The sequence below is a fragment of the Rhipicephalus microplus genome, unplaced genomic scaffold (assembly GCF_043290135.1).
Source record: "Rhipicephalus microplus isolate Deutch F79 unplaced genomic scaffold, USDA_Rmic scaffold_25, whole genome shotgun sequence".
NCBI lineage: Eukaryota > Metazoa > Arthropoda > Arachnida > Ixodida > Ixodidae > Rhipicephalus > Rhipicephalus microplus.
The window spans coordinates 6702235-6715263 of NW_027464598.1; the positions used below are offsets into that span (position 1 = coordinate 6702235).

The following is a 13029-nucleotide window of genomic DNA, read 5'->3' on the forward strand; positions in this document are numbered from 1 at the left end:
TCACAAAGAAGGGCGGCGACTCTAATGACTGACGTTGGTGTATTGTAATAGCTCTCGCACGCAGGCGATTACGTAACCTCGTGTGTTCTTGAAAAGAATAAATGTCCGGGCCCCAGAAGGAATTGAACGCACGCATTTTGCGCTGCAATCAAGCATTTTACCACAGAGCCACGCGAGGTCTCGGAACTATTTTTCAAACAGAAGTTCGTAGAACGTGAACTGTTTGTTGCCGTGCTGGCTATTCAATTTTGGATGCATTATATAGGTGTGTTTAGAAAAAACGTTGAACAATTTTGAGAACTTTATACTCAACGATTACATAAGTACGCCTACAATAAAGCCGGAACGTTTAGTTAACATCAATTGTAGTTGGGTACCGTGCTCTGAAGTTTATTTGTGTAGCAGCGTCCAGGTCTACCATCCTCGCGAGCACCAGCATTTCACATCAGCTTATCACTTCCGGTGTTGCTGATAGTTATGTTCCTGTTGGCATCGTTGCACAAGTGCAAATGACTCGTTATGTAAACATCTGCAACTCTCCAAAAGATGTCTGAGCGTGTCATATTTGTACACTTGATGTCGTGTCACTATATAAAATTTATAACACGGTCACCTTCCCTCCACATGCTTCGTATAACACCAATTCCTAAGGTATGGGGGATCTGCCGAATTTATTTTCTGAAATATCTATCCTCATCAATGCCGCAGACCCACCTCTTAACAACTTCTCAATGAAACAATCAAAAGCTTCATTGAAGAATCATCTGCAGAATCGCCAAATTGAATGTCTCGACTTATGCCGCACAGTTGGTCGAATATATATCAGTGAAGCATTACACCGAAACAAAAACATGTGAGGCTGCTTATGGCTGACTTCAATCCAGTGTGCGGCGTCCCAAGCACTGCCAGAAGGCGCCCACGCGATAGAGTGTACTGGCCTTTGTAAAAGGCTGGGTAAGAAGCGGTGGCCTCTCCCCCGCACACTCTCTCAGCAATAATGTGATGGCGTCAGGGAGCAAGATTCTGCAGACGCAGGTTGAACGCATGTTCTCCCGCGCAGCGTGGAGTTGAACCCACCTAGTGAGCTCCAACAAGAGTTCGGGACGAGTAACAGCCCCGCTGCGGTGGTTTAGTGGCGAAGGTACTCGGCTGCTGATCCGCAGGTCGCAGGATCGAATCCCGGCTGCAGCGGCTGCATTTGCGATGGAGGCGGAAATGTTGTAGGCCCGTGTGCTCAGATTTGAAGGCACGTTAAAAAACTCCAGGTGGTCCAAATTTCCGGAGCCCTCTACTACGGCGTCTCTCATAATGTTATGGTGGTTTTGGAACGTTAAGCCCCACATATCAATCATCAATCGGGACGAGTAATAGCAACAGAAACTATAGTGAATTCATGGTGTGTTCCACTTTGAAAGACGCGTTAACATCGTGCAAACAGCGCGTGATAAACGGTACTTCATGTCTACCTAGGCCTGTTTGCTCAGACTTGGGTGCACGTTAAAGAACCTCAGGTGGTCGAAATTTGCGGAGCCCGCCACTACGGCATCTCTCATAATGATATGGTGGTTTTGGGACGTTAAACCCCATATATAAATCAATCAATTAAGTCTACCTATGCGTTGCTTCGCATGCTAGTCATGGCTACCTTTATTGGGAATGGTGCTTTTTTCTCCTGATGTGCATATTGATGTCTTCTCTCGCAGGGCCAACTACTACGTCCATGGGCGACAAGTGCGTGGCTACCACGTGGTCAACGTTGCCCTGCACTGCGCATGCTCAGTTTTGGTGGCCGTCGTCGCGCGCCGTGTGATGAGGATAACTGCGCTCCATGCGTGCCTGTCCTCGATGCTGTTCGCTGCGCATCCAGTGCACACCGAGGCAGTGAGTGTTCGCTGTGGCGTTAAGACTCGGAAAGTTTGAGCATGCCCTGATTCGAGTTACGAGTATCGCATGCACTCTAGGTACTTGCATCAAATCTTGCACCAGTAAAGTTGTGTCCGAGAACAGCCAACCAGTTTGTCATCTTACCTTCATATTTAAAAAAAATAAATATGAGATTTGTCGTATCGTACACGACTCAGAAATGAATTATTGTAAATGACGAAATAATGAAGATAATTAAAAGGGTCTGTTTTTTTTGTTGGGACAAAACCTAGCAATACGAGCAGATGTTGAAGCGAAAGAACGCATCAGGTACATTACTTGTAGTCTTCATCTTCGGTGTGGCAAATATGGCAGAAACGATGTAAAGAAATAGGCGTGCTTGAAGACTCAGTTTGCCGTCGGTATACGAATCGAAGTTGAAACCTTTAGGTAACACGCCCTCGATGCATTAACACTTCAGCCATGGCGGCAGTCATTCTGCCGTCGACAGGTGTATATATATATATATATATATATATATATATATATATATATATATATATATATATATATATGCGTGTAAACATGGCAGAGTTAGCCAGCGCCACGCGTAAAGACTGAGTAGTTTTCATATTTTTCTAAAAGCATCAATATTACTACTATACACCTGAACCGACATGTCCAGTCCCTGAAAAAACCCTTCAGTATCAACTCAATTACTTATGTGTTCTTCTCCAAAAAATATCAAATGGTAAGCCAGATCTGCAGAGTAATATTATGAATAAATAGAGCAGTGATGTCTCGAGGGTAAGCAAAGCCTCGTGTGAATCTATGCAAAAAAGTTTACTTTTTAATACGATAACTGATAGTCAATTTCTGCGGCATTCTAAAAGATCAGTCAGAATCAATGAAATCTACGACCGCGTGTGTGTAGGGGGCAAAGCAACGTTAACCTATTATTCCCCCTCGCTCTTTCAGCCCCATTGAGTGTATTACGAAGTCATGCAGTTGAAACAGTTTGTATGCCAGATACACAAAATATTTACATTTTACGCTAAGCCACACTTGAGGTTGAAACTTATTTTTAGGGCAAGTGTCAAAATGACGATAATTTATAACACAAACTAGTGGGGTTGATGGTGACAATGAGATTCTTGGACCGTCAGATGGGCTATGTACAATCAGCCTATTTTTATCTGTCACCCTGTCGCAGGTGTCCAGCATAGTTGGCCGTGCCGAAGTGCTCTGCTGCCTCTTCTTTCTGCTGTCGTTCCTCTGCTACCACCGGTAAGACGACGTGCTAAGGCCGAGGGGTCGTGCATTTGTATGAATGATAGTGGTACGCATGGTTAGTCTGCTACTGTAACGTTTAGAAATGCCAAGATATCATCTGTGCTATACAATCAAATACACATGCATTTTAAAAGCATGTATGTTTTCCTCGTATTGAAAAGTGTTGAATATCAAAAAGGAGGAGCTCTATCTATATTGCAAAGACTTTGCCCGAACACACTTGCTTGTGCTCAGTTACACAGAATAATTTCTTTTTCTTTTTTCACAAGATAAGGATTCCCGGCGTTCGTAGGATTAAATTTCTCACGCTAGAAATTTTAGTGAGGTCAGCTTATGATGCTGCACAGAAAAAAAAAAGCTCCTTGCCCGGTATGTCGAGGCATGACGTAACCTGTACTCAAAACTTCCAGTGGTGAACCCGTATAAGAAAGAAACACTTTGAAAGTCTACAGTGAACTGCAGCAAAAATTAAAAAAAAAAAACACTGATGGTGAATTGTAGCCGATTAAGTAAGCACGTTCAGTGAAGTGTCTTAGGAAACATTATGTTTCTGCCTTGTTAGGCAGCATAAATACCAACGAAAATTTTCTTGGAAGAAAATAATCTAATCAATCTGGTACTTTTGCTCCATTGCGGTGGTCCAGTGGCTAATGTACTCGGCTGCTGACGCGCAGGTCGCGGGATCGAATTCCGGCTGTGGCGGCTGCATTCCTGATGGAGGCGGAACTGTTGTAGGCCCGTTTGCTCAGATTTGGGTGCACGCTAAAGAACCCCAGGTGGTCGAAATTTCCGGAGCCCTCCACTACGGCGTCTCTCATAATAATATGGTGGTTTTGGGATGTTAAATGCCACATATCAATCAATCATCAATCTTCTACTTTTCGGAGCGTTTTACGGTATTTGTTATTCCTTTTTTCTATTCTAAGTTGCAAAGATCTAGTACATATTTCCTTGAATCAGTCGTTACGCAGCCGACTTACCTTTTATTAGTGATTGAAAAAAAAAAAAAACGCGTGCTTGAGACGTCTTTCTGTAGAAACCTTCAGGTCGAGCTTTTATAAATGAACTTCTTAGCCAATCTTTTACTGCAACCTGGAACCTGAACGTTTCAGGTTGAAAATGGTTCAGAATAGAATTGCGAAACCACTTTTAAATTGCTTTTTCAATTGCTTTAGGTCAAAATGGTGTTGCTCAATGGCTTTTCAGTGTATTGCCGCAATAGAAATGCCGTTTCTATGGATGTGCAGTTTAAGTGACAGATTTACTTACGGAAAGAATAAAACTCAAACGAGACAAACTCAAGAAGAGACATGGACTTACTCTTGGCGAATCGTCCTAGTCTCTATTGCACAGTTATGGTAGAAAGAAAGAAAAGACGATCAGTCTTTGATGCGGGCACTGTTTATATACTACGCAACTGATAAAAGATAATGCCCATTTTTTTTCGCAATTCTTTGTAAGTCAAAATGCAAAGGCGTAACCCATCTGGCCGTACATCACTATAATAGGCAGTCCTCGCCGTTTTTGGTATTATTTTGGCAAAAAGAGAATCCTCTATAATCGATTTCCGATAGCCCATTGCGTGATAAAATTTTTCGGTGTAGGCCATAGCCTTTTCTTATGTTAACATTCTGAAAACTGTTTTCTGAAGTGAGAGCTAGATCAACATAAAAAAAAAAGTGTAGTTGCTCAATTGTTTCACCAAAACTTTTTTACTTCTAACGTTGGAACGTTTTGTGACTTGAAGTCTTCGTTTATGCGAAGAAATGAGCGAGTGAAAAATGGCTCGTTTAAGCCAACAGCAAAATATGTAGGAAAAAATAATGATCCTCACAACCTATTGCTCAATGGATAGTTGTTAGGCATAAAACATTTCCCGATTTGATTTGATTTTAGAGGGATAACCAGACAAAATGTTTCCATAATACATCATTACAAATGTTAATTTAAAGATACATGAAATATGCCTACTTTATAAAAGAGGGGACTACATCAGCCCGCGTATATTTCCAAGTATTTTTTGGTATCCCGCTAAATAAAATTTAGTTTATTGCTTTATACCCTTTTAATTGATAGTCACTCAACTTCACCAGTTTTAATGATGTTGTTGAACCATTGCGCTGCAGCTAGGCAGGCTTACTACACAAAAAGAGGGCAATGGATGTTATGAAGTTGTGCGCCTAAGACGTTCAATTTTTTATAAGAGTGCGACAGCCTAAGATTCCTGATGAGAAGGCAGAATTTTACTGCAACAAAATGTCCTCATTTCGCGCGTCACTGGGAAGAATAAATGTTAGTTAACAAATTACAATGAACTCAACCGAATTCAATTGGATTCAATTTCCGCACTGGAAATTGAATTCAAATCCCAGTGCGGTTGAATTAAAAGAAGACTTGCGTCAACGACAGCGTCACCGCCAACATCACTGCAGTGGTAGCTTGGCCTTTTGCGTGAGAGGCAACACGCTATCACTGAAACAATTGTGCACGCCACTACTAATTTCATTCGAAAACTACGGTACAATTACGAGGGGTGCCCTAGAGGGCTTTGCATATTTCCACCAGACGGGGTTATTTAACATCCAGCTAAATTCCAGCTCATGGGCATCAAGCATTTTCCGCCTCCTACGAAAATAAGATTTCCGCAACCTTCGGTTCAGCATTCGAGCAGCATAGACAGACTTCCGAGGATGATTGGAATGCGTGTCTCAGAAGTTGCTTCTAATGTCTTTGTGAAACTGACTGGGCATGCGCATGTGTGCAACGTCACCCTTATTCAGATCGTTCCGTTGGTTTATCTTTTTTTTCTTCTCATATTTGCTTAATTTTTCATCACTATACTCATTCTACCGAACGGAAATTTAAATTCAAATTCCGTGCGAAATGCTGATAATAACGTCTGACTTAGCTTCTGTAACGGGATGTATAATGACCATATCAGATTAAGAACATGGAATAGCGAGCGCAAACCTTGCACCAAAACGAATTCTGGTGATTTCACCTTAAGTTTTAAGTGTGAGTCAAGCCCTTGCATTTGCGAACTAAATGAGAGTTGAGTGTACACACGTTTGATAGCATTTAACTCGGGAAGTACGAGCTGCCATAATGTAAGCGAGCGACCTAGCGTTACTAATCTTATTAGTGTTGCTTCGCAGCTGTCAGCCAACAAGAATGATAACGTTCGCATATATGCCTACGTGAAAATGCTTTCAAATGTTTGCATCAGCTGCGGCCTCATTGACGCGCTTTTGATCGCAGCGTAGTCCTCACAAGACGTGGTATTGAAGGCGTACTCAGCATTAGGAGGACAGTTGCCCAGCTACAATGTCGCCGATGTGAGCGTACGTTTGTTTCGAAAAAAAAAAAAGGTTTCTCTGGCTATCATGAAAGCTGCCTAGGCGCATGCTCTATCAGCAGTCTTGTTAGTTGGCTGTGGAGGCTGACGCGCCATTTCACGCATTAGCGTTTACTTTTTGCGTTAAGTACAACTCATTTGTGGGAATACTCGGCGCGTACAGTGCAGAGCTCGTTAGCAACTGTATATTGCGTGAGTATCGAAACCTAATCACCGCCATTATTTAGAAAAGATACTTTCGGTTTCTAATAAGAAATGTGCCAAATCTTCAAAGTGTGTTATGAGTATTTTGCAAAAAAATAATAGTTAGCCGTTTACTCATTTGTTTTTCTTGTCAAAACATAGTGATAGAGAGACGGATATGTGTAGGATAAGTATTAACCTGGTCTGCTGTGATGCTTGAGATATCTTCGTTTTATACTTCTGCACGAAAAATATCATAGCATTCGGAATATCCTAACATCAAAATACTGGGAAAGGTCATGTGTTTTCATAAGTAGCCATTAGCATGATTAGCACAATGGTACGGATGTTGGTGCTTCGTGGTAATTAGTGTTGCTGATGAAAATCAACATTGGCATTAGCTGTTTTCACATTTTTAATGACAGTCTATCGTTAGAGGACTCAATTTTCGACAATTACAACAAAACAGATTCTTCTCTGGCAGACTGCATGAACGCGAGAAAATTCTGAATTGCTGAAATTTGAAACAGGTGACGTTAACCTGAGATTCTCAGAAAGCAATTTTCAGATATAGTGCCTGCTTACGTTTTCCTTTCTAGTGTAAATAGGGTAGTTTCGGCGTTTTATCATCTTTCTGAACTTTGTTACGCGATTCTCAATTTCGCACTGCTAAAACGCTTTCCACACGGCAAGTTGCTCTTTTTATGCCATGTGGGTAGTGAAGCCAGTGAAGCTACATATATTGCATTTTTCATTCTGTCATCCTCCCCCTCCCCCCCAATTAGTGAATGTTCGCTTTCCTACAAATGTACCTACGTGGGGAAAATAAACCAAATCTTAAATCTCATAGGTTAGGTGGTTGAGTTATCCCACAAACTTCTCCTCACAATTTGCATGTAGACAGCGTGCTGTTAACAAAATGTTTCGAAATACTCGTGTTGTTCTCGCAAACAGATATGATAGGGCAGAATATGAGGCAGTTTAGAGAAGTGCACTCTATTTTATTTTTTCACCGCAACAGCTGCCGACTTTCTCGAGATGTCCAAGGGAGTCATGGACAGTCAAAATGGCTCGCAGCTAGTGGTCTACTATCCTTATGTGCGCTGCTTTCCAAAGAGCAAGGCATCACAGTTCTGCCGCTGTGCATGGCTCTCAGGATAAGCACATTAGTGCGGGATTCTATGCACACAGGAAAAGAGATGCAACGCCGCAAAGCTGGATGCTGGACGTGGTAAGTTCTTTTACTATTTACAGTTTCTTGTGCTGAAATACATCATGATGCTTTCTTTACTGCATGTAGCGCACTGTGATTACTAGTTGGTCATTTTCTACGCTCAAGCATGCAACCTTAATTAGGGTATTCATAGCTTCACGAAAGTCTGTACAAATCACTCGCTGCTTCCTAACTAACTCGTGCATTCAATCAAGTGTTCAGAGTTCACTTCGAATTGACTGAAAAAAATGTTTATGTATGAAAGATGACAGAAAAAACCTTCATAAGAATGCATTAGTGTTAGTGGGGTTCCAATTTGGAACTGAATCAAACAGCGCATCAGAAAACGTTTGTAAAAGACAGCAAGGTGAGACTAATTGACAAGGTCGTTCTTCCTTTTGTCCTATCTGATGCACTGCTTGATTAAAATTTATCACAAAGCTTAGCGTAATGTTTTCAGTGCCGTTTTCGCACTGTGGTAGCTATATTCTTGGGCAACAGAAGACAACCCTCGTGTTGTTGTAGCTTTGTTTCAAAGTTGTAAAAACAGATTAGTTGCCTTTGTTTTTATGCTGAAAAGGCAGGCCTAAACTGCTGGTTGGCCGATTTTGCAGCCTCATGTTTTATGGAGATAAATCACGTTTCCGTCAAACCCTCGACTTCAAGGCAAGCCATAGTACTTCTCATCGAAGTAGATATAATTGGTGATCTCAAACAGTGTAGTTGAATTGTATTACACCAGCGCCATTGAGTGTATCTTTGAGAAAGTGCAAGACATGTACATATAAAATTTAATGACCACACTTCCGAACACCTGAAAAAGTACGTGTAACTGACTTTCAGGCCAGTCTGCAGGTACTGTATACGAGGTATTGCCTACCGATGCATCACCGATTCAGAGCTTGTGGCTCTCACGACACTGGTAAGTGATCCATTGCTTCACATTTAGCTGCATGGTATAAAAGTTCTCAACGTAGATATCTGGACATCTGTAATTATGTGGTAACTCTCAAACTAGCTAAGAGACATTTTGAAGTGTTCGACGAAAGACCATTACGCTTTTCTTCCCTTACACTTGAAAAACACGAAAAGTTTTATCTATATTTACAACTGACATCCAATGAAGTGCTAAAGGTTATTGGTCAAGTGAAGCATACCCATATTACTTCTGCCTATAACTAGTTCGTGCGTGGAGTGGTGTACTTGCAGCTATGGTGCAAAAAAATATGTAGTATAAACGTGTGCACGCGAGCACTGCTAGACAATACGAAGACGTTGAAACCATGAACGGCGTTTGATCTGGTTTCTTTGCCGATCGATAGGTGTCTTTACTGTGTGGTGCCGAAACCGGGGACCACAGCGGGACGACAAGAAGAAACGAATCGAGCAGCACCAGCTATCAGCGTTTCGAAACTACCTCACGTAAAGTATGGAAGTGGCATACGCGGCATCCGGCCACTTCACGATACCACTCAGCTCAACGTATGCTGTCTCACTGCACTAAACGTACCAACGGTCACTTTTTCTTGCTCATTGACATTCTACGAGGATCTTCGCCACATGATATCGTACTGGCGTGCACACGAGCAAAGCACGGCCACGCTTTGAGACACGAGCCTTCTACGAATGCCTTAGACACAGCACTAGCAGCTGCAACCTCGAATACATAATTAAAAGAGCTCACTTTCACACGCATTTAAACAGATAGAAAGCCGGATCAGTGTCAGCCATTTTCAGAATGACCTCTCATTGACCACACTCTTAGTCATCATAAAGGTCGAGGCGGCAGCACCGCTTCGGTACCACACAGCACATCAAACAGCTGGAGCTAGTGTTTTTTCTGCAAATCGAAAAAAAACACGGCACACGCGCCTGTGATGCGAACCTCTCACTCGACTCTAAGAAAGGAATACTGACGAAAGACAACCGCTGCTATCAATGCACGTCCCGAGGCCATCAGGCACGTTCTTTTCCAAGTCAAACTTACGTGCTCAGCTTGTCACGGAAGGCGCACATTGAGTATGTGGGACCCTCACTGCGTAAGTAAATTGGCTACAGCGGAAACGTCGTTACAAGCAGAGGTTTCAGGATGCACAAGAGGGACGTCACACTCAGTAATGCTATGCGGCAAAAGAGAGAGAGAGAGAGAGATAAATAGAGAGGAAAGGCAGGGAGGCTAACTAAGCTTGGCTCGGTTGGCTACCCTACACTTGGAGTGGGGGAAAAAGGGAATAATAGAACGGAAAGAGACAGAAAAGAAGAGGAGTAAGAAAGAGAAGCATAAATAGTCAGCTCGAGACTACACAGCACGGCCTCGCACAGTTCTTTCACAAGCGGTCGTGAAGTTTGGTGGTCCTTAAAAAGTACAAGAGGGCTTTCGTGGCTTTGCGCGTATGGGAAGCCGTCGGCCAAGGTCCCAGCATCTTCTCTTCTGTAAGCGGCCGTGAATCCAGCTGACAGAGCTTGGCTTCCATAATACGTCGTTCGGTTTGGTATGCTGGGCAATGACATAGAATGTGCTCAAGCGTTTTCTCGAAGGCGCAGATGTTGCATGCCGAAGTGCTCGCCATTCCAAGGAGACGAGAGTACGAATTCGTAAATGCCACGCCCAACCTCATGCGACACAGTAAAGTTTCAGCGCATCGTGGGAACCCGGATGGCAAACTAAGTTGCAAGTTTGGGTCGATCGAATACAGGTGCTTGTTGGAGAAACCCTGCGTATTCCATTGTAGGAGAGATATACGGCGAGCAAGTGATTGTAGTAGCCTTGCAGCGTCCGTTCTCAAGAGTGGTATGGGCGTGCACTGGTCTTGGTCATTAGCCGATCGAGCAGCTTCATCCGCGCGGTCATTGCCGACGATTCCGCAATGACTCGGCAACCACTGAAATACAATATCGTGACCTTCCGCGAGCGCTTCGTGGTAGTCGTGCCTTATCTGATATACTGATTTTTCATGTAGCCCGTGCTGCATAACGAACCATGGTGACTGTAAGGCTGACCTGGAGTCGCAAAAGATGGCCCATTGGTTAGGTTGCTGGCGAAGAATGTACTTTACTGCACCTTGAAGTGCTGCGAGCTCTGCTGCTGTCGACGTCGTGGTGTGAGAAAACTTGTACTGAAGCAACACATTTTCAGATGGAACAACCACTGCTCCTGTGGAGCTGTTGGAATTAGTGGAGCCATTGGTGTAAACATGTATGCGGTTGAAGTACCTTTCGTCCAACAGACGCAAAGTCAATAGCTTCAGGGCTAGCGTTGACATGCGTGCCCTCTTAAACATTCCAGGAACTGATAAGCGCACGTCAGGTTGACGAAGACTCCATGGCGCAGTTGCTGGATGCATCGCAAGTTTGAAGCCAGGCGGTAGTATGTCCTGATGTTTTGTCACGATACCGCAGTACGAAGAATGGGGCCTCCGAGCTGTCAAACACGCTAAATGATGTGACGGTAGCCGTGATAAATGCCGAATGTGCGCTCTCAGCGTCTCGTCAATGATGTGCGTTGTGACCAGTTGTTCTTGTGCAATAACAATAGTTGACACTGTCAATGAGCATCTTGGAAGGCCAAGGCATGTCCGAAGTGCTTGGGCTTGTACGCTTTGCAGTGCACGGATGTTAGCCTTGCACACGTTGGACAGGACAGGAAGGCTGTGCCGGAGAGTTCTGAGAAAGTGGGCTGTGTAAAGCTGAAACGTGGATTGCACGGATGGGCCCCATGATTTTCCGGCGACGAACTTGAATACATTCTCAATGCCAATGAGCTTTTTCTTCAGGTATGTGACATGCGAGCTCCAGGTTAGGTCACGATCTATGCGGCAAGAATCCTTCAAGTGGTTGCGCCAAGACAGACACAGGAGTGCACCGGCAGATCTTTCACGCCTTTGTCGTCATTGGTAACAAATGCAGCTACATCAGAGGGATTCTCGTTAGAGGAAGCTAGAGATCATACATCACCGAAGTTCTAGCTGAAAAAAAAATGCAACTTAATCGGCTGGAAAAAAACTAAATCTTTATTTAACACGTTTGACAACGTTTCTCCAACTTCTGCAGGGCAACGAAATATTTTTCAAGTTCCCTTGCGTAGCCTACACCATTCTCAAAGCCACACCATTCGGGTCATTGTCGTACCGTTTATCTGTGACGACATTATTTTGCCGACCTGTGATGGCTACCTAACAAAGAAGTTGCATCACAAAGAAAAAGGTATTGCTGATAAAAATACCTCAACTGAGGCGGAGACTGTGACTGGCATCAGCTTGTTGATTGGAGCTGAGCACCTGTGGATAATGATTACAGGAGAGAAATTGAGGAGCAAAGATATTCCAGGATTTTCGACAATAAACACGGCACTTAGCTGGACAATTAATGCAAGGGCCCAGTCATCAAAGTACCTCTCTTAGAGATTTGATTTCATATGTGGGGCTCAACGTCCAAAAACCACCAAATAATGATGAGAGATGCCGTAGTGGACGCCTCCGGAAACTTTGAAAACCAGGGTTCTTTAACGTGCACCCAAATCTGAGCACACGGGCCTATAGCCCTTTCGCCTCCATTGAAAATGCAGCTGCCGTAGCCAGGATTCAATCCCGTTACCTGCAAGTCAGCAGCCGAGTACCTTGGCACTAAACCAACGAAGTGGGAAAAGTACCACTTTTGACCGTGACATTAAACTCGTAGTCTGTGTACTAAGAGTCGAAACGATCAGCTTCAATGAATCAATATCACGGATTCCTCTATAAATCTGGCAGCTTGTAGCAGGGGCATCGCAGATTCTCGAGAACGACACTTATAATAGCTCACTGCAGACATCCAAAAAATGACCTGCACAGAAAAAGTGCCACAGTTTTGCCAAAAGGGCAAAGCAATGAATGCGATAACAACACATTGAAATGTTTTACGAAGCAAGGCTATAAGCACTTTCAGGTGCAATAATATTTGTAGTAAACAAGCGCTTGCCAAGTAACCACGTTTCCTGCGGCATGGTCACAGTAGATGATCACAACAAGGGTCGTGCATAGTGATGGCGTTGCTGAGAAGCGCCTCCCGTGGGCAGCGCATGCTAGCACTAAGGGCCCTACGTCACGTGTCACCGCTGGTGGTAGTTTGTTATGTGCCGAGCGCC

The 13029-nt window shown here is 43.6% G+C and overlaps 1 protein-coding gene across 1 annotated transcript in view; it reads left to right on the top strand.

Moving 5' to 3' along the window:
* Nucleotides 1–13029, top strand: part of LOC142786549 (protein O-mannosyl-transferase TMTC1-like) — a 52266-nt gene that overhangs the window by 18530 nt on the left and 20707 nt on the right. Inside the window, exons 2-5 of the mRNA XM_075884260.1 lie at nt 1704–1881; nt 3077–3150; nt 7716–7925; nt 8751–8829. Coding sequence (XP_075740375.1) covers nt 1704–1881; nt 3077–3150; nt 7716–7925; nt 8751–8829 — 541 coding nt within the window. The remainder of the gene's footprint in view (nt 1–1703; nt 1882–3076; nt 3151–7715; nt 7926–8750; nt 8830–13029) is intronic.